The 21,595-nt window shown below is 44.8% G+C and overlaps 1 protein-coding gene across 21 annotated transcripts in view; it reads left to right on the top strand.

Moving 5' to 3' along the window:
• Positions 1-21,595, top strand: part of FGGY (FGGY carbohydrate kinase domain containing) — a 399,594-nt gene that overhangs the window by 317,695 nt on the left and 60,304 nt on the right. For all 21 annotated transcript variants that reach the window (XM_082687728.1, XM_082687710.1, XM_082687717.1 and 18 more), the window contains one exon: positions 4,794-4,888. In XM_082687728.1, the coding sequence (XP_082543854.1) occupies positions 4,794-4,888 (95 nt within the window). The remainder of the gene's footprint in view (positions 1-4,793; positions 4,889-21,595) is intronic.

Genomic DNA, 21,595 nt, shown 5'->3' on the forward strand with positions numbered 1-21,595 from the left:
CCAAAAAAAGCACCTAGTCCCAGGGTAAATATATCAGAATGTTAGTATGGAAATTACTACCATTAACCAAACTCCCACTGTGTGATGCTAGAGTCATTATATATTAAACCTCATGAACTGTTGTGAGGTAGAAATTGGTGCCATCTTAGAGACAAATAAACTGAGGCTCAGGGAGGTCGGTAAAATTGCTTGTCCGAAGTCAGACATCAGTGAGAGTGGAGGGGTGGCACTAGGACCGTGACCCGGGAGTGTCTAGCCCCAGTGCCCCCTACACTGCACTGCCCATCCAGGTTTCTGAGCTTTTCTGAGCAGTTTGTAATCAAGTGATGATTACTGTTTCTTTACCAAAGAGTCTACAGCCTATGGATGTGGGCCATTCTGAGGCAAAAAGTAGAAAGACCTTAAAAAGGAGCCCAATTACCTTGTAATTTTCCCCAAGAGAAAACCAATAACCACATTTTATCTAAAAGTCAGCTGGTGGGTCAGATAAGATACCCCTTTAAAATGTGATCTGTGAGTGACTTCCCAATTTGCTGCCCTCTCAAAACCACAAAGCCTTCCTATCTGGGTGCAGGAGAAGATCCCCCTGGTCTAACACATCACCTGCGGGAAATGGGGCAGAGGGCCCAAGAGAGCAGAGCAGTCTGAGTGCCCCTGGGTCCTGACCCTGCACTGTGGCTCCCGCCTTAATGAAAGTGGGTCCTCTTCCAGGCCTCACATCCCTGAGCTGACTCAGAAGTAGGGGGTGCAGCAGCTTTACAGAAAGTTCTGCTTTGGAAACTGGTCTTCAGGCTGTTAAATGAAAAGGCTGTTCATCGTTATTTGGATTCCGATTGAAACTGGACCCTTTGTCTCTGGCTGCGGACCAGTTCCAGTTCCAGACAAAGGGACCTTTTCTTTGGCTAGAATTCCTCTGCTTTGGAAAGCTGTGACTGACAAGTGATGGCAAAGTGCATCTGCCTTTAGATGCTTTGGGTTCTGCTCAACTCATTAATGCATCAGATAAAATAGTTCACATTCCAGGCAGAGCTGCCTTCTTCCTCGCCTTCACCCAGCGCTCGGAGAAAAGAACACATTTGCATCTGTTCCTGTAAAAGGCACGTACACAGCGGCGGGTGGGTAGGTAGCGTCTTTGATGCCTTTCAACATTGTAATTGCTCTAGTTTTCTTTGGACCTACTGGAGTCTTAGGGATACCTGTCGCAAACACGACGGGACTTAGAAGATTCTCTGGAGACCGTGTGCAGTCATGGAAACAGCAAGCGATCCCCTCTGTGACTTTGGGCAAATTGCTTTACCTCTCCGAGCCTCGCTGTCCTCTTCTGAAAGAAAGAATATTCTCTTCCTCTCATATGTCCCGCTGAGAAGTACCCGCTGGTGGGTATGTGAGCACCAAGCTCTGTGGGGGCTCAAAGTCAGTTTCAATACATGTCCATTCGCTTCTTCCCTTAAAGCAGCCCCATGCAAAAAAAAAAAAAAAAAAAAAAGTGTGTTTGAGGGGAAAAAAAAAAGCAGTTTAATATTTTGTAAGCAAATCTTTGCCATTTGGGGAGCAGGCTCCTCTGTGCAAGCAGAGAGATTGGGGCTTTGCCAACTTGGGAAAATGTCTTCTACGTGAGGCGGAAGAATCTCCCTGGACCTCTGGCAGTTAGTTTCACTGTGGTTTCAAGAAATACTTGGTGTGTACTAAGTAATTGTAGGTTTCCCCCATTGACTTGGGACTAAATGTTCCTCCATCTGAATTTTGTTTTTTCAGCTCTGGCAGTTACAGCGAGGGTTTCCCCCATTCTGTCTTGTTCAGTATTTTCATCATTTGTCCTTCCATTTATTCAAGTCAGAGGCCATCTCTGAGCACACCAGTGTACCAAGCACTGGGCTTGGCGGGGGGGAGGATGCAAAGGAGAACACTAACGTCCTGCCAAAAGGGTCATGGCAAAGAGAGAAAGTGCTCTGGGTACTCTGCCCAATGTCCAGAGACTAGACTGGGGACCAGAGGATGCTGGTGTCAGTGTAAGTCAAGCCCAGGCAGGGCCTGGCAGGGAACAGTTGACACACTCGAGGTTTAGAGGAAAGTCCAACAAAGAGTCTACTTGCAGAGGTGTGGGTGGGTTGTAGGGAAACCCCAATGACCAGGCAGCCCCCTGGGGCCACCCACAGTCTTACCACCCCGAAGCTTGCAGGGTCTAGGCAGGGACCTAACCAACCTGAGACTTGAGGGGCTATGTAAAGAGGTTGCTGGACTAGAGCTTGGTCAAGGACATGACCATGAGAACAAGCGAGCCACTGATGAGGTCTACCCACGCCAGTGTCCCTGGACCCACAGAGGCTGGAGGTGGGCAGGGACTGATCTGAAGGAGACGTGGAAGCAGTGAGTTGGATTCCCTCCACACCTCAGCCCCCAGGGAGGCCGGGGTGAAAAGAGCCTTTAGAGATCAGGTCAATACTAAGAATCCTAACAGCTAATGCTAATGTAGTGCTTTCTCCAACCCAAGCAGTATTGTAAGTGCCTTGCCTACAATATCCTTGGAGAAGCCCTAGAGGGTGGTGAATTTTTAACCCCATTTTGTAGATGGGGAAACAGAGACAAAGAGGTCCAGTAACTGGCCCCGGCTCACACAGCTAGATCAGCAAGGAAGCCAGAATTCAAACTCTCCCCGTCTGGCTCTGGATAACTTAGGGTGCAGCTGGAGAGCTGATGGGGGATTCATCAGGTTCACTCTGGTTTCCTGTTCCCAAAGGGAGGGAACACTGCAGGTCACTCCTTCCTGCTCAGAGCTTGTTAGGGTTTTGACAAGGTCAGGACGGGCTGGAAGGTGAATGGCGTTTGGAGGTGTTTGCTGTCTTCTAATAGAGGCTGGGTCCACAGGGATGGCCGCAGTCACTCTCCCGTCCACGTGATCCCTGGATTCTGCAAAGGCATGCAGTGCTCTCCTGATTTGGCCAACACAGCCCTTCTGGGCGGGCCGGTGTCTGTCCTTCCCCTCTAGATAGTGGGTGGGCACCTGCGCTGTCCCTTCCCACTGTTCCCGTTTCCAGCCCAGCTGAAGTGCACATAAAAGGCCTTCACTCGCCATCAGTCTTCATTGGGATGGTAGCCGCCACCGTTCTCAAGGGCTTGACAGAGGCTAGAGATGTGCTGAGCCCCGTGGGTGCATCTCTCCTGAATCCTCACCACACATGGGTGTAACAAGACTTACTCTCATCACCATTTTACACACTGGGAAACCGAAGCTAAACCTTTAACTTCTGAAAGACCCAGGGCCAGTGAACTGGCTCTGAGCTTTTCCCAGAGACCCCGCCCCCAATACTTTCCAGCAGAATCTCAGGTGGGCCCTGCGGTCTGGGGATCTGGTATTCCCGAGCCCCCTGGGCTGTAGCGGGGGGGGGGGTGGTGGTGGTGGTGGTGGTGATTCAGTTCCGCCCTTTGTCCAGGTGGCCTGGGCAGCTGACCCAGCCTGGGAATAGCAGGAGGAGTCAGGAGGTAGTGGGAGCCCCCCACCCCCCAGGGTGAATGTGTCAGGGAGCTCTTCCCAGAAAAGACAGGAAGACAAGTCTTTGGAAAAGTCAGTCTTCTGTCTAGAGTAGAAGATTTTCAGGTCTGGCTACAGAGCTTACCTCTGTGGAGTCTGCTGCCACCTCCTGATTAGCAAATGCATTTATACTTACATTTTGTACATTTTTTATTTATATTATACATATATACACACATGGAAAATCCTGAGACTTCTAAATTCTTTCTGTTCACCTTAAACCCACTGTGAACCCTCCACTTCCAGGAGCTGGCATGTGGAGGACTTTCTTGCTGCCTGGTGGACCACTGTCCATCCTTCAGATGCCTCCATAATGCCCATCGCCTTTCTGGTGAACCTCCATTCCCTCTCCGGGACATGGGTTCTTTCACCATTTAAGCCCTTTACCATGTGCTAGATCGTGGTTAACTAGTCTCAGTTCAGCTGTGGCCGAGACCCTGTGCTTGGCCTCACGGAGCTTCTGTTCTAGCAGGGGAGACAGATGGTAAACAAGATAAGTAATCATGCAGTGTTGGAAGATGCTGAGAAAATGGGGGTGGGTGGGTGGGGGGGGCGGGGAGTCGTGGGTCGGGATAGCCGCAGTGAGAAATGGGTGTTTATACAAATACACGAAGGACACAGAGGGAGTTGCTGTGTGGGCATCTGGGAGGAAGTGACGCAGACAGAAGGAACAGCATGGGCAAGTGCCCTGAAGCTGATTCAAGAAAACAAGGAGGCCAGGCTAGCATGGCCAGGAGAGGAGGGGACAGTCAGGGTGGGCATCAGGTCCGAGGCTTATAGGCAGAGAAATAGGAAGCTGCCAGAAGGATTAGTTACACTCCCTTACTCTTCCCCATTCTTAGTGCATCTCAGCTGGAGAACCAACCTCCAGCATGGTCGTTATCTCTTTCTTATCCACCATCTTTTTGAGCCCCCGATAGCTGGACCCGGTCAGATCCATCTCTGTATTCGCCGCGCTCCATGAGGGACTCAAGAAGTGTTTGTTGAAGGGAACTTGAACCAAATGGCAGGTAGCAGCTAGCAGGAGCCTGGGAGACCTGGGCAAAGAGGTCTCATGAGTTGATACATGGGGTGGCGGGTCCCTTGGGGCTCCTGGCTGCCTTACCAGCAGACGCAGGCTGTGAAATCCTTTAGAATCAGGTCAGTCCAGGGACCTGAGCACTTGGGGAGGAGGCAGAGGGTGCCCACCGTGGCCTTCACGCCACATCATGTCAGGTGTTTCTGTTGCTGGCTCCCTAACCGAGGTGTGCCTTGTCCTGTGCAGGCATGCCTGTGGTCCTGTCGCAAGAGGTGGAGTCTGTTCTTGTGGGCGCTGCTATTCTGGGTGCCTGTGCCTCGGGAGATTTCGCTTCTGTACAGGTATGTAAGGACCAAGGGGTGGGACGTGGCTCCTCCCCTGTCTGAGGCTATCCTTCCTCTCAACAGCAGCTCACATCTTGCAAAACACACATAGGATATAATTAAGAAATGATAGGTTCCAGCCAGGGAAAGCACAAACACTTCTAGCCTCAGACATATTTATTGTGGTTTTCATTTGACTTGGCCTCTGTTAGTGTTGGTCATTCTGTTTTTCTGTTAGTTTTCTGTTTTCTCCTTTAAAATAGCTCTTAAATTATTTCTTTTAATTTCCTGTTGACCTTTTTCTAAAATTTCTTGTAGCAAATGACACAGGTAAGTTTAAAAATGTCAGTGTTTCATGTAAATTTCAGATTTCTGTTTGCTTATTTCATCTCCGCCCACCACTTTCCAAATAATTTCGAGGGCTCTATCAATAAGGGATACAAATGAGAATGTGTTAAAAAAAAAAGAAGAAGAAGAAGAAGAAGAAGAAGAAGAAGAAGAAGAAGAAGAAGAAGAAGAAGAAGAAGAAGAAGAAGAAGAATTAAAGAGGAAAATAAGGAACAAAGATCTAGGAAGAAGGAAATAACTCAGTGGCCGTGATGGAGCACAGAATTTGATTCTGAGCTTCCTGGCAGCCAAGACAAAAAACGAACCCATGATAAATTGCGTAATTCTTGTTTTCAAAAAAGAGGAAATGTTAGTTTCTTGTGGGAGACAAGGCTTTTCCTGCCACCAAATTGCAAAAGACATCTCATACGTAGGTTTTATGGAGAGACTCTGAGTGATAAAATAATAATATTAACAATGGGTTCATGAAAAGGTGGAGAAGCAGCAGAGGAGGACTCCGGCTGCCTGGGCTCAGATCCTGTCTTGACTGCCTCCTTAGCTCTGTGATCTGACCATTTTGTTCTTCACTCCATTTCTTTATCTGTAATAATCATAAGGAGTACATTTGAGTTCTTTCTCTAGATCAGGAATGTACACATAGTCCCATTATTCCCGTTTTATAGTTGAAGAAGTTAAGGCATGAAGAAGTGAAATAAGTTGGCCTTGGTTGGAAGAGCTAGTAAATGCCAGAACCAAGGAGTCTGGCTACCCAGCCTCAACAGAGAGTTCAAGAAATATTTGTTCAGAGAGCTTAAATGACTTATCCATGGTCTCCAGGTCAGGATGAGAAGCCGGGTTTTCCACCAGAAACCTAGTCACTAGAGTGCTATTTGTGTACTAGTAACTGTGCTGGGAGCTCTTCCTGTGATCTTCCTGGCATCTGTAATCTACACGGGCAACAGAGTTTAGACAATAGAGATCCAAAAAGGTAACAGAACCAAAGGGGACACTGTTAGAAACACAGGTGCACAAGTCTAATTCGCTATCTGTGCACTTTGTACACATTTTGAGACGTGTGATGTCCTGCACAGTGGCCAAACCTGGGGAACGATGTCTGTGAAATACCTTTCCCAAGTCATGAATGCTAAGTGGCTTTTAACTGAAGTTTATAATCAACTGGTACAGTTCAATTCTCAACAATTTCTGGATTTTCTGGTATTCTCTCAAAAACACTGCATGGATTTCTTTATTGTTGAACTGTCAATGACTTGTCAGTTAGTATTTTGATGGGTCCACTTATGGAGATGTTCTCACAACGAGATGCCCTTCCAGGGACAAGTAGTAGCTAAACCAAAACCATAGAGATGCTTCGAGGGGCCCTGCGTAGTCTGGCATCATATTGTTCCCTGAACACGTCCCCCCATGTGTCTGCGTTAAAGCCCTAATTCCCAGTGTGATGGTATTTGGAAATTGGGTCTTTGAGGTAGTAATTGGGGTCTCGTGAAACTGTGAGGGTGGGGTCCGCATGACGGGCTTAGTGCCCTTCCCTAGGAAGAGACACCAGAGAACTGGGGCTTTCTCTGCCAAGTGAGGCCCTTTGCAAACCAGGAAGACAGCCCTCCCCAGAACCTAACCCTGCTGGCCTCTTCATCTTGGGTGTCCAGCCACCAGAACCGTGAGAGAATAAGTTTCTGTTGTTTACATGCCCAGTCTATGGCACTGCATTACAGTGGCATGGGCGGACTAAGGCATCTCATTGATCTTGATGGCCTCTCCGCCTGAAGAGAAGATGTTTTCATTCTTGTGTTCTGTATAGAGGTAACCAAAGCTCCGAGGGGTTTTCGGTAATTTTCCCAAGACTGCAGTTAATACAGGGCAGACGCAAAATTGAAACTGAGGTCCTCTGGATCTATATCCCTTCCCGATTTTTCATTCTTTTTATACTTTGTTCACTTTATTTTTTCTCTCTCTTTTTGTGTTAAAAATTGTTTTTGGCTTCCTAAATGTTTAAAGCTGTGTTTTCTGAAAAGAAATGCCGTCGCTCACAAATCAGGAGTCAGTCTGCAGCTTGAACAAAGAGTAGTGTGGGAGGGGGCCTGCTTCATGAGATAGATAATGCAATACCGTGACTTTAGGGACCTCAGTGATATCTTGGTCAAGTCTGGAGTTTCTAGCTCCAAGACGATTCCGCTCACATCTTTCCCTAAGTGGAAACTGAACTTAATTCCGCACTGACATCATCGTCAGTACATGAGATTTTCTGTGAATCTTCTGGAACAGAATCTTAGATAGGGTGCATCGAATATTGGGGTTGGTGATTCGAGTAGCAGCTGCAAGTCTTACAGCATTTTAAAGACAAGCTCCTCTCTCCTGTTAAAACCAAAGAAGTATGAGCCCCATGTGACTAGAATTTCTAGGAGACGCTATAATCTAGTAAAGAGAGTCCCCAGCTGAGAGAGCCCTGAAAGCTCATCTGTCCTTGTATCCCCAAAAGAACCGTGTCATCTTGACCCTTGTGCTTGCTTGCTGTTGTCTTCAGGCAGTGTCACCTGGCCTCTCCAGGTATTTGCTTAATTTGCTTATTTCCTTTTTAAAATTGCCACTCGTGTGGGACTATTGAGATAAAGAGCCTTGAAAACTCTAATGACCTGAATGAGCCCCAAGTATAATTATCAACATCGCTATAGCGATGATGTTCAGAACCACTTTGGAAATGTAAATGCACTTAGGCCTGTCTTCATTCACCCCTCTCCAAAGAAGAGGCACCAACCCCATGTGCCCCAGGTCTGGGGATGAGCTGAAGGCTCTGGCAAATCGATAGATTTGCTTTCTCCCTGTGATTCATATTTTTCAACTAGAACTTCAGTACAGTTCGTCCTTTGAACTTGAGAGATCCTGCTTGGTCTTCAAGGTGCCTGCTACCCCTTCCTGTAAGAAAGCTGAGCAATTCCTGCCAGCAACTCAATGTTGCTTTCTCTTCTCATAGACCACACATTCAGTGGTTGGAGGGAGGATTTCACTTTACACTACCATAGTGCGCAGACTTTGGTAGACCCTGCCAGACTCATCTCCTCCAGAAGAATGAAAGACTAGGAAGAGTTTAGAAGACCCAGACTACAGACCTAGGAAAGAGATCTTAGGGAAGACAGGGTTTCCTGATTTTCTGGGCCCATGAGTAAGGGGTAGAGCCCTCTGCCTTCCTATAGTGATAGCAATAGGTCAGAAAGATTTAGAATTGCAGTTTTATTATTTATAATAACTGAAAACCTGTCTGTCTATTGCAATCCTGGGGAAATTTTATCAGATGAAGAGGGATCGTGGGTAGAATGTTCTGGTGGAATATTAAGGGGAGAGATTAGTCAGCATGGGGGCCATTACTATTTCACATTTTAAAGCCTGCCAACAGTGCCTGGCCTCCACTTCTTATTCTTTTATTCATTCATGTGGCCATCCTCATAGTCTCTCTCTCCCACTACCTCCTGCTTCCTTCCTGCCCTCCCATACCTTAGACATCAAAAGCTTCCTGTTAGTCCCCCTTTCAAATGAGGATCCCACAGAGGGTACTGATGTAGCCATCCATCTGCATTAAAGACTAGAATGACTAATAATTCTTAAAGAGTTGTCTCTCTCTAGAAATGGTGTTCTCCATTTAGTAGTTTTCAAAACTCTATTCCAATAGATAGTGTGGCAGGTACCATGGCATGGTTATGTTCACAGATAGCTCAGATCTGTAGCTTAATCAGTAGAATGGAATCAAACCACAGAGATGCCACCTCATGGTAAAAGATCAACTATTGAGTAAGTGGGAGGAGACTCAAGGGGGCATCTTCCTTCCTCCTTTTATTCACTGGAATATGGAATCCAGGCAGTCTTGACCTCTGTGACCTCTCTATCTGACCTCTCCTGATCTCCCAGAAGTCACCCCTTATCACTCCCTTGGCTGTCCATACACTATGAAATGATTCTCTAATTCTGAATGTCCTAGAAAGCAAATAATAGTGATTAGAAAGTTGGGAGCAACCCATAACCCTTCTTTAGGCTCCCAGAAAACCCTCCTTTTTGCTCCTTGGAAAAGGAACAAACTGGGGGGAAAAAAAAAAGTTCATGAAATACCAATGTGCTCACATTCTCTAAGCACAGATAGTAGTGAAGTTTGAAGAAATGCAAAGGACACGTGAAACGAGAAACCAGTTTCAAGATGCTATGAAAGAAAACTCAGTGGAATGGCAGAGGCAGAAATACAAAATGACGTTCCATTTTCTGCTTCCTTCAAGCTCCTGCAGATGTCATCAGCTTTCTGTAATTTCTTATCTTAAAAGACAAAGCTTTCTTGTTGTTGTTCCCAATCTATTTATTCAAAAAAAGCTTTAATTCTAACAGTGCTATTTATGTGGACATTTGCTCCTTACTCCCCCGCCCCCAAAAAAAGCAGCGCAGTCAGCCTCTGAAACAGAAATCAGCAAAAGGGGACTGTAACAAGAGATAAAGAATTCCCGATCAATGTAAGGCACGTACCACTATAAAGAAAATAAACCCTTGGAATCAACCAATTAATCAAAACCTTTCTCCCCCCCCATGGCGTGAGGGTTGCCACCTCTGTAAACCATTGACTCCGTGTGTTCCCACCATCAGCTTTCCTTGTCACGTTCCAGACAGACTCCTGTGTCTTGCAGACCAATTCGTGTAAGTGGCCTGTTGAGAGCCGTGATTACTCACCCTTGCTGTGATGTGCGCCCACAAGGGAAACCATCCGCACTGACCACAGTGGTCTGGCCTGGAGGTCAGGCCTTACAGACATCCGCATGGCTTCGCTGAAGCCTCTCCTATTCTTTTTTAAAAAAAAAAAGTTTACTTCCTTCAGAGCCAGTTCTCTTCATCACCTGTTCTGTGCTGCAAAGCCTGTGATCTCATGTATGACCCAGTACGTCTCCGTTCTGTCTTACTCTGTGGGAGCCCGCTCTCTGTGAGTCTGAGATCTGTCTGGCTTTCTGTCACAAGCTACTTGCCTGATTACGTTCTGCAAAGTGAGGCTGATGATCGTGATTTTCATTGCTAGAGGTTTGAAGAGACTGACACATCACGGGATGTTTGGAAATTGGGAACCATCCCATTTCTTGGCACATTCTCTCTTCATTTGCTCCCCCCCCTTTTTCCTGGGTTACAAATTATTAGTTGTGTTCATTGGGAAAAAGTAAGAAAATTCAGCAAAGCTGAAAAAAAAATACAAACACATTGATCTTACTAGCCTAAAATTGCCAGTATGTAAGACTCTGGTTTTTATACTTCTAGTATTTTTTTTTTTTAAGATTTTATTTATTTATTTGACAGAGAGAAATTACAAGTACACTGAGAGGCAGGCAGAGAGAGAGAGAAGGAAGCAGACTCCCTGCTGAGCAGAGAGCCCGATGCGGGACTTGATCCCAGGACCCTGAGATCATGACCTGAGCCGAAGGCAGCGGCTTAACCCACTGAGCCACCCAGGCGCCCCATACTTCTAGTATTTTTATACATAATTTTAAACCGCTTTACACTTTTTTAAATTTCAAAAATGTGTTCATACAATGTATCATCTTCTGTAGTTCTTCTCCCACCCAAAAATATGTAGTAAACATTTTTATTTGTCATTTTTATGGGTCGCATAATTTTATATCCCATGGGCTATATCCGCTTATTTCAGCAATCCCCTCATTTTAAATATTTACCTTGTGTCTGTTATTTTAAAGAATGCAGCAGCTGACATCTCTGTAGCTGAATTTTTGCAGATACCCTAAATTATTTCCATAAAATAAATTAGGGAGATATAATTGTTTGGCTGAAAAGTTTCCCAACTTTTAGAATTCGGATCCATATTAATGGCTTATCCTCCCACCGACGGTGGATGAAAATCCAGGGCTCCCATTTCTCTCATACGAGGAGTCTACTGCTGTGAATTTTAGTTCCATCTAGCTTTCATCCTGAGGCCCTTTATAATCCTATTCATTTCACATATGGTCCTGATATTATCAACTTTCTTTAGTAGCCTTTTGCCCTTTGCTGCTTAAGCGTGTGTTTCTGGAGATACAAGATTCTGGTTCCTAATTAAATAGATTCAGATTTCTGATTGAATTTTCTGAGTGTCCTGTCCCACATGTCAATGCCTCATAGAAAGTCAACAGAAAATCCTGGAATGAGAATTAGTAGTTTAAAGAAGGATTAAATTAAGAATGTGATGCTGGCTCTAACATTCATTAGACTTATTGCCACACCTGGTTAACAGTACATTCTTCTCTTTTCAAGTATCGCTCACTCTCAAAAAATAAAAAAGGTGACGTATTCAGATTCTGATTAATTGTAAATCTCCTGTTCCAATCTATTTTGCAGAATGGAATTATGGGTATGAAAGTCAAAACATTAGCTCAAAATTCTAATTATTTCAGTAGAGAGTATATAACATTTGACTCTGCTGCTCCTTCCAGGGTGATGTAGGAGCAGAGCCTGTCACTTTCCATCCCTTACCATTCATAGACTCTTTGTGGATCAAGTGAGGGTATGACAGTCCCTGGTGTGCAGATGAGACTCTAAAACATCAAGATGTACTTGATGCAAAGTCCATGTTCTTTTTATTCCATCAAACCATATCCCAGTAAATATACACACTTTGCCTGGGAAAGGCATGGATTTCAGCATGGCAGTGCAGCTGCCCTTCTCAGGGTGGTGTGGTTTACAGAAATTCTCAACAGCACACATTTGTCCTCACTGTTTGGGTATCAGGTTTAGAAATAAAAAATAGGAAGTATGCCCTCTTTGGTTTGGAAATTTTCTAATTCCTTTGCCTGGGAAAGACTTCACACCCTGCCCACCTGTATTGTTTTATTTTTATTTTATTTTATTTTATTTATTTCCTTTTAATCATGATCCACCTATATTTACTTTTTAAGGAGGTAGATACAGAAAGCACTTGAACTAATTCAGAGCTTTAATTAAGAGACACTTTTTATGCTATTGTTATTAATACAAAGATTTAAGCTAACAAACATTTTTTTCCCCAAGTATGTCCCTCCCGTTTTTTTTAGTTAGCAACTTAAGAATGGGACTTTTTATAACAGCAAACAAGGGCCAAACTTCAACTGAGACCTTTAGAAACTTAGAAGGGTTACAGAACTGTAAAAATAGAGTTTACCAAACTATTTAACTTTGTTTTGTTCAAGGTACTATTTGTTTCATACTGGTGCAAATCTAAAAAGCTGTATAAGATCTTTCTGTGGAAACAAAGGCTTGCAAGTAATTGATTTCCTATTGTAATGGTCATCCATAATAAAATCCCCTTTTGGAATAAACTGGAAATGAGTAAGTTGGATATAATTTTTTTTTCCTTCTCACTACTCATAACTCATGAAGAGCAGACCCCTGATGTATGAGCTTAGTGTTCAGAACAATAGATTGGGTTGTGGACCTAAATAGGAGACCAGGAAAAACAAGAACTTTAGGTAAGTCAGGAATTTTTCTTAATTGGGAAAAGGCCCAAAAAGATGATACACACAGATACTCACATACATACACACGTACATACGTACCTACATACCACGTTCCATTGGACAAAGTTGGATTCCGGGTCATGGGATGTACAGAGGGTGTACTGAGGTCAATGAAAGAGTTTTGCTTGCAACATGGAGGCAAGTGATCAAGAAATATTCAAAAAGAAAGAAAAAATTTTTTTGCATTTGTTTATCTGAGGTATTTGGAACTCTGCAATGAGGCTTAGGAAAGAACCTTGTGTTCAGAAAGTGGAATGGCATGTCTTTCATAATATGCATAGCCAAGAAATTTGAACATTTAGAAATTTGATACGACATTTAAAGTCATATATGAGGACATTTCCTATCCTGTTAGAATAATTTTACAAGGGAGGCGGCAGAGGTGAAATGACCTACCAAACAGAGCCAGTGGCTGAAAGGGATGGAGCCGGAATCCAAGGCTTGGCTTAGGACTTCAAAGCGAAGGGTTATTCAGCTTTGTCATGAATGAAAATGGATTCTTCTGGGGCTGAGTGTGATTGCTGTTGTTTAAAGAACCTACTACCGGTTTAAAAAACTAGTTGTTTACAGAACACCTGGGTGGCTCAGTTGGCTAAACGTCTGCCATTGGCTCAAGTCATGACACCAGGATTGAGCCCCGCATTGGGCTCCTTGCTCACTGGGGAGTCTGCTTCTCCCTCTGACCCTCCCGCCTTAGGCTCAATCTCTCTAATACAAATAAATAAAATCTTTTAAAAATAAATAAATAAATAACTAGTTGTTTAAAAAATAGACCACTAGAATTTAGATATACCTAAAAATGTCACTGTGTTAGTCTACACCTGCACAGAAGGCACTTTCATATTAGGATAATCGGAGAGAATTTAGTAGAGGGACTCTGTACAAGACTGTAGACCAGGGCATGGAGAAGTCACGAGGGAGGATGTGGTACCCTGGGGTTTGTAACAGTTGGAGCGTAAGAGGTGAAGAGTACAGTTTCTAGAACTCCAGAATAGAGGCCTGTGTGGAGACTACTGAGTCAGCCTGTTTGCCAGTGACTCGGGAAGGAAAACTGAGTAACTGACCTCATTTTCCTCCCACTCTCTGATTTACAGCTGGCTTCCTCATTGGCTGGACTTAGCGGGAACTCATTGATACATTTGGTACAAGTGAGACCGGCAAGGCCCAGAGAAGGGTAGGCAAGGGGTCTTCAGGAGCACATACAAAGGACCAATTCAGGCATCTAAGCTGGGCTGTTAGGTTTACTATGGACCAGAGGCTCATCTGTGAATGGTTTGTCACTGATTGGTGATGAGGTGAGGGACTTGCATCAGAACATTCACACTGCAGTGTTCTCGGTGAAAGAGTCTGGGTATCCGTTCACATTCTGGGGCAGGCTCCTTACGGCATTATGGCGAGGCTATCCGAATGAGACTTATGGAGAAGCCACAGCAGACAAGGACAGACATCCTAGGGTCCTCAAAAGGTGCTCCTTTATTCCTGCTTCCATTTTCCTGCCGTACCTCCACTAAAAAAATGACTAATACTGTCCTGCAGGTTCTCTGAGCAGGGCACTGTGCTAAGGTGTTATAACGATGGTACTTAATTCTCAAAAGTTAGATTTTTCACCTCACCTTTACAGTAAGGAAACTGAGTCTCAGGAAGGTTTTTTTTTCTAGTTTTTTAAAAGACTTTATTTATTTATTTGAGAGAGAGAGAGAGAGAGAGCATGAGAGGAGGGAGGGATAGAAGGAGAAGCAGACTCCTTGATGAGCAAGGAGCCCAATGCGGGCCTCGATCCCAGTGTCCCAGGTTCACAACCTGAGCCAAAGGCAGATGCTTAACCGACTGAGCCACCCAGGTGCCGGCCCAGTCTCAGGAAGTTTAAGTCATGTGTCCGTGTTCTGACAGTAAGCGGCAGAGCTGACAGTCAAGTCCAGATCTGATGCCAATCTCGGACTTGCCCTGGGGTGTTCTTAAAATTACCTGACATTCACATCCAGGAAATAATGCAGGATCATAGGGGATTGGCTTGTTTGGACGCCCATGGCTGTGTTCTGTGTTGTCGGTAACTACCAACTCATGGTTTCTGGGAAAGATGTACCCCATGCTCCAAGAATCAGATAGCACCATTTATAGGTCCCATGTTTCTACATTTCACAAGGCCTTTCCTGACCCAGCCAGCCAGATCAGAAGGTGAAGCTGATTTGTTTCTAAGTGGCCTGTTGTCTGTTTCCATCTCTTTGTAAACCTGGGAGGTCGGGAAGATGGTGGGGAGAAAGAATTCATGAGAGGGATGCATTTCCTTAGAAATGTTATTAATTGGCTGGGCCAAACAAGAGAAGGAAATAAAATAGCTCTCCTTACTAAGTAAAGGCATCTTCTTCCCTTATCTCATTAAAAATTAAAAGCACTCTTGGTTTAAGTAGGGCAAATTAGTAATTAAGTGCTATATAATCAACTTGTGTAAACATAATATTGAAGGGGAGGCCAAATTAATCACTCCACTGGCTTGTTTTTGTCCCCATTAATGTACCTTTTACTTCGGTCCTTCCTGTGGTGTCAGGATGCATTTTCTGCTCTCCATTGCTGCAGGGGTTCGGGTGGGCTCTGCTAGCCAGATGCCAGCAGACTCAGTGGGGAAAGGTGTGCATGTAGGCCTTGATTCAAGTAGGTGAGAAGGATCCCTGTTTAATTCTTTTTTTTTTTTTTTAAGATTTTATTTATTTATTTGAGAGAGAGAGAGAGAGCATGACCCAAGGGAGGGGGTATAGGGAGAGAGAGATTCAGACTCCCCCCTGAGCAGGGAGTCTGCTCGATCCAGGAACACTGGGATCATGACCTGAGCCAAAGGCAGATGCCCAGCTCACTGAGCCACCCAGGTGCCCCATCCCTTTATAATTCTTTAAGCTAGGGTTCAGCAGCAGGAGTCATTTATGCGACAAGGACAGTCCTAGGTAGTTCCAACTTAGTGTGGGAGAAATAGACACAGACAGATACCATTATGAAAAATTCTATACTAAGTGAATGGCAAAGACTTTAGGGCCTTGCCTGGGCTTAAATCATGGCTCTGTATGTACCTCCGGTGAGTTACTTATCTGTGTCTCAGATCCCTCATCTATAAAAGATAACCATAGTATCTGCATCATAGAGATATCATCTCATAATTCATGTTGTAAGAAGTGAACACGTTAGGACATGTAATGTGAAGTGTTTAGTTAATGTTGGATATCATTTGTTTAGACTACAGTTGCTATACAGTGGGGTGATGGACCAATAAACACGTGTCTTCTGGGGAAGTCCTTAAAAGTCCATTTGAACTGGGCCATGGAGGATTAGCTAGTGAAGGAGCTGGAACTTAGGGGAGGGGCCAGATGGCCCCAGGTCTGCTCTTAAGCTTTGCAGTGGAGGGGCTTCTAGAAAGCAGAGAAAGGAACCCGTGCCTCACTCCTACACAAATCTCTCTCCATTTCAGCTCAACCTAATAAATATTAGTAATTGTTGGAGCTTCAGTTGTGTGGTGTTCTGTTAGCTGCCTGACAGGGATGGGGGTGCGTGGAAGAGGGTTAAGTGAGCTGAATCTGTTTTGGACTTATGAGAGATAATAATGGGACGGAAGAGAAAAGGTAGCCCTCTAAGTGACTTTGCTACACTCTGGTGTGTGGTATTTTCTTGGCCAGCTAGCTCTGTGAACAAACCCAGGTGGGCAAACTACTTAATTTCTCTGAGCCTCACTTTTGTATGAATGGACCCACTGAGTCGCTGCAAACTTGCCTGGTGCACCAGAAAACACTAACGTCATTTCCTGTATTAATTTCATCCTCGTCACAAACCTGTGAAGTAGGCGGTGCTGTTGTCCCACTTCATAAAGCAGGAAATTGAGGCATCAAGACACCAATATACTGGCCTAAGTTCACAACATGGGCTAGCGTGGAATGAGGGTTTCAACTCAGGCAGTCTTATGGCAGACCCACCCCACTGGCGCCCTGCGGCCCTTGGGAGAGCACCTAGAGCTAGATTTATGTCACACGTGCTAGAGACAGAAAAGACATCATGTGACTATGTCCAGGCCCGTCACTCACGAGTAAGGAAGAAATTCTCTCTTGTTTGTGCTTGAGGGAAAGGTATGGCCGAGCCCACCATGGTATAGTAACCTTTAGTCTTAGTAACCCTTGAGCAGGTGGGGCTAAATGACCAGAGGAATGACCGGCCATTGGCTGCCGTGAAAATGCAGCTGCTTGTACTGATCTTGGTCATTTTGCTCAGGGAAGAAAACAATTTCTTTATTTATCATTTATACTCTACTTCCTTAAAGGATTTGAGGAAGCTTATAATATTTGAATAAGCAGAATAAAACTAAGCAAAATAAAACTCACAAATCAGAAACTATGTAGAAAGAAGAGAATACACCAACCCTTAGACCAGGGGATCCTCAAATTCATAGGTAATCCATATAAACATGGGAAGATACCAGCAAAGGAAAAAATGATTTGATTCTTCGCCAAGCTGTAGAGCATATACTCTGCCTGAGGACGTTGAAATTCAGATTATTTTAACCCTGGATTGGTGAGTGCCAAACCAAACAGATTTATGGGGCAGATTGGCCTCTAGGTCTCTGACCCATAAATAAGGAAATTACTCTGAGCCTCTAGGCGGCCAAGACGAAACTGGGAAATGTGTCAAGTCATATGGTCTCCACGGACTCAAGAAAGTATACCAGCTCACCAAAAGAGACTACATTTTCCCTGGTACCAAATTCTAAAATTGCTATTCCTTTAAAATTCAACCTAAAAATTCCTTCCATGGAACTTTCACAAAAGCAGCAGAATTCATCATATACTACTTTGTGAAGAGCCTGGAACATGATATTGAAACTTGACTTCAAGTAAAGGATCACGGGGGTTTATAACTTTCTGAAGGTGTTACTTGACCTAGGGGTACAGCTGAGAACACGCAGCAGGGCTGTTGGATGGCATGGCCCTTCACCTCTCCTCCCTCAGTATTCCTGCCTTCAGCCAGCTTTACAAGTGAAGCTGTGTCGGTGACCCAAGAGTGTCTTATGGGACCTCAGTACCAAAGCTTTTCAGCAGCCTGGCATCGGGGAAGTGCTAAAATGAAGCACCCATCAACCGAGAAGGGCAACAGATGTTGAGGCATATCAAGTATCAGTAAACAGCAAGCCTACAGAGGCCACTGAACTTGGCATCCTCTTAGCAAAAATACCCTGTTGCCTTCAAGCGGGAACACCATGGACTTATATAAACTGCATTAAGTGATGCATTTTTTAAAAATCTCTACTTTTTTTAAGGGCACATTTAATGCTCACAGTGTTCTAGGCTTTCATCCCTGGAAGTGTAGGTCTTCAAAATATCCTCCCAGTAATTATGAGAAGTTTCCGCTTTTCCAGTACCCTCCCTTTTTCTGTTAGCACTATGATTCATATTATAAGTCATAGCTAGAACCACAGCCAAGAGCACAGTTAATGGCACAGGATCCCCTACATCTGTATTCTAACCCTGTGTTCAGATGCCATAGCCATGCCTTTGGTCAACCCCTTCTCTACTCTGAGCTGGTTTCCTCATTTGTGAAAATAAGACTATTAAGAGTGCGTCTTCCTAAGTTTGTTGTGAAGATTCAAGGAGATGATACGTATAAAGTATTTAGCACAGCTACCAGTATGAATAAACTTTCAGTGCGAATTGGACAAAATTATAGTGATATCTATATCAATACTATTAATAGCCAACTGTCTAAATCACGCTGTGCCATTGCTTTGGATGTATTATTCAAAGATGGCTGGGCTGGTCATTTGCCTATTTGGTCTCAGATAGCTTTATTCTCCCCTCCCCCACTCCCGGCCACACTCTGCTCTCTATTACATTTCCCAGGCTCCCTTGCAGCTGGTCCCTGAGTAGGTTTGGCCAGTGGGGGACACCGGTGGAAGGCTGACGGGCAGGAAGAGGGGCATCGTTAGGTCATCTCTCCCTTTACTAGAAAAGCAGCTGCCACAGCTCCCGTGTGATTCCAGCTCCCAGCCTCTTTCTTTCATCCTCCACTTCTGGCCATTCAGGCTTGCTTTAGTTTCAGCCCCAGCCTGGCATCCCCAGCTCTAAGCTCTAGCCACACCACAGCCTCCCGTCATCCCCCTGACCCCCTGAGTCGCTGTGTTCGGTATGTGATTACTCATACTCCCCCAAATATGGATGTGGAAGCTCAGAGAGGGCAAGTGATTTGCCCAAAGTCACATATTAAGGAATTGAACTTAAGTTTATATGTCTCAGAGCCTGTGTTTATTGGAGAATTGCATCCGTTCCCCAGAGTTTTCCAAGCTTTCTTCCTGGTTCAAAGCAGATAGTAAGGAGGCCTCATGTGTGACTCATCTTGCTGTGGTCTTCTTGTAAAAATTTCCTTATGGGACGATATTTAATTGTTCTTACCTAATTCTGACAATATTTGGAAAGTGTATTGTATCCATTTTCACAAATGAGTAAACAGACTCACAAAACTGAAAGAACTCACCCAAGTCCTACTGGGTGTTAACATTCAAGCTGGAAATTGAATGCAGGTTTTTCTGTCCCCAAGCACACACTCTTTCTATGGGTGATATCAGAGTGCTGGATTATGTGGTATAGGGCCAAGCATGTTTTTTACAAATAAAATTTTAAAAAAGTTTTTTTAAAAAGGAAAAGCCACCTGTCAAGCGGCTGATAGGCTAGATGAGTAAAAATGAAGCAACCCAAAGCCAGAGCATGTCAGTACATCATCTGCTCTCTGATAGCTAACAGCCAGAGCAGGGAAGAAGGAGAAGCATGGTTTGGGATAAGAAGTGGGGCTTGAAATGGAGATGTTAACCTACAAGCAGAGAAGCAGTAGGAAGAGGACTTTTCTGGAGGTGCTGGTGAGAGCAAAGGAATAAACACAGATGGGAGGACAGTCAGCTGAACCCCTGGGAAGAGCCCCAGATCGGTGTAGCCAGAGAGAAGGCTGTGTGTAATGACTGAGTTGTTTGGAGGTGGGGATGGTTAACTATAAACAGATCAACTAGGAATTTGATCAGGAGTCTTGGGAGAATCCTTTGCCCAACATCCCTTGATTCTCTTGTTAAAAACAAAAAACGTTGTAGGCTAATAGTCTCACTTTTAAAAAATCAACAACATTAGTGCTTAGGTGATAATAGTGCCTGGGTGATAACACTGCTTCCTGCTTAATAAAATAACCTATACATTAATTTAGGCTGGGAGTAATAACAAAGCTTTATTACTTATCTCCAGTTTTGAGGAGTCCCTGAAATAGAAGGGAGCGCTCTTCAGATGCCCCCAGATACTGTCTCATTTCACTAGAGCACATCTGTCTGTGTTTAGGGGGTTTGGGACATACCATGTTTGAGGATTTCAGGATGGAGAAGGCACCTTTTGAGACAATGCCGCTGGGCTGTGGGAAGCAAGCAACCCACCATGCGCCAGCTCAGAATCACCCCCTCTCCCTTCCCCACCACCCTCTCTGTCAGCCGACACCTCTGCTGGGAGGAGCCCGTGTGTTGGATGGAGCCCGTCAGAGTGAAATTCCTACCAAGCTGGCCGTGTCAGTTTCACCTGTCAGCATCTCTGATGAGGAGAGATCCTGGCAGTCCAGACAATTTGATAATTGGATTATAGCGGTTGTCTTCATCTCAGTAAGCTGACTAACCACTACAGACGCCGGAGGAGAAATTCATAGACAACCCCGAAGTGGAGGTTCAAGCAAGTGCTTTGGCTTACGAGGAAACAGCAGGCAGTAGTGGATCCAGTGTACTGTAGTTTGCCAGGGACCCCTCTGTTCAGGGGGCTTCTGAAAATGATTCATGTAGTATGCACCGGCCCCTGTCCCTGTACTTTTTGTATATTAACTCACCAGAGTGCCAGGAAGTCCTGATAGGAGTTGTGCTTTGCGTTCTAGGAGGGCTGAATTACAAAGAGGTTAAGTACTTTCCCAAGGTCACAAGACTGGTGAGCTATGAACCTGGATGTTCTGACCCTAGAGTCTGCTCATTGGGATAATACTGAAGCCCATCTCTGTGAAGTCCCTTGGGAAACTCTTCTAAGTAAGGTTCACCTCTACCCTTCTCTACCCCACTGTGCTTATCTCTGGTGCTTAGATGTTTCAGTGTCCCATTTACCCCATTTGAGTGGGAGTTCTGAATAAGGGGCCAAGTCTTCCTCGTTCTTAGCCAGTAGTAGGTGCTGGATGTATGTATGTTATACTGAATTGGGGGTGAAATTTTATAGAGACTTGGCTGCTTATACAGAAAGCCAGCCGCTTAAAGCTGTGGTGCCTCTGTGGATAGACTTGGATTTAAAGTCTTTAACAGATAAAATCCGATCCAAGACCACCTAGATTATAGCTGAAACAGCTTTCCCTCTTCACACCAGCACTCGCTCCAGACTGCTCCTTCTGATTCTCAGTTACCCTCACGTTTCAAAAATAAGCTTCCCCATCCTTAGTGGTTCAGTTCAGAACAGCCTAATGTGTGAGCTGGGGCAACAGGTCTACCTCTTCGGGCCTCTGATTCCTCATAGTTACACTGAAAGAATCAGGTCTAGTTTTCAAAAAATGTAAAGCAGTTGGACATGTGGGAGGCTGGTACCTGAAAAGACAAGTGGGGAGCCACGGCTCCTGCTTACCCCGTCACTTCCTGTCTTCCCCCCACCGTAAGCATGGTAGCCTTGGAGGGGCCCTGTAGAGCATTAGCAGCAATGGACTCGATTTTTTCAAAAGCATCAACCCAGAATTAATGCTATTACTTAATAATACAATAATAAAATAAAAACGGAAGACCCAATCCTTCCAGAGAAAGGTGCGTGTGAGGGTTGTCACGACGGGCCCTCTGTGCCTACGTGACAGTTGGACGCAGTGTGCTGCTAGCAAA

Source organism: Mustela nivalis, assembly GCF_964662115.1.
Source record: "Mustela nivalis genome assembly, chromosome: 10".
Taxonomy (NCBI): Eukaryota; Metazoa; Chordata; class Mammalia; order Carnivora; family Mustelidae; genus Mustela; species Mustela nivalis.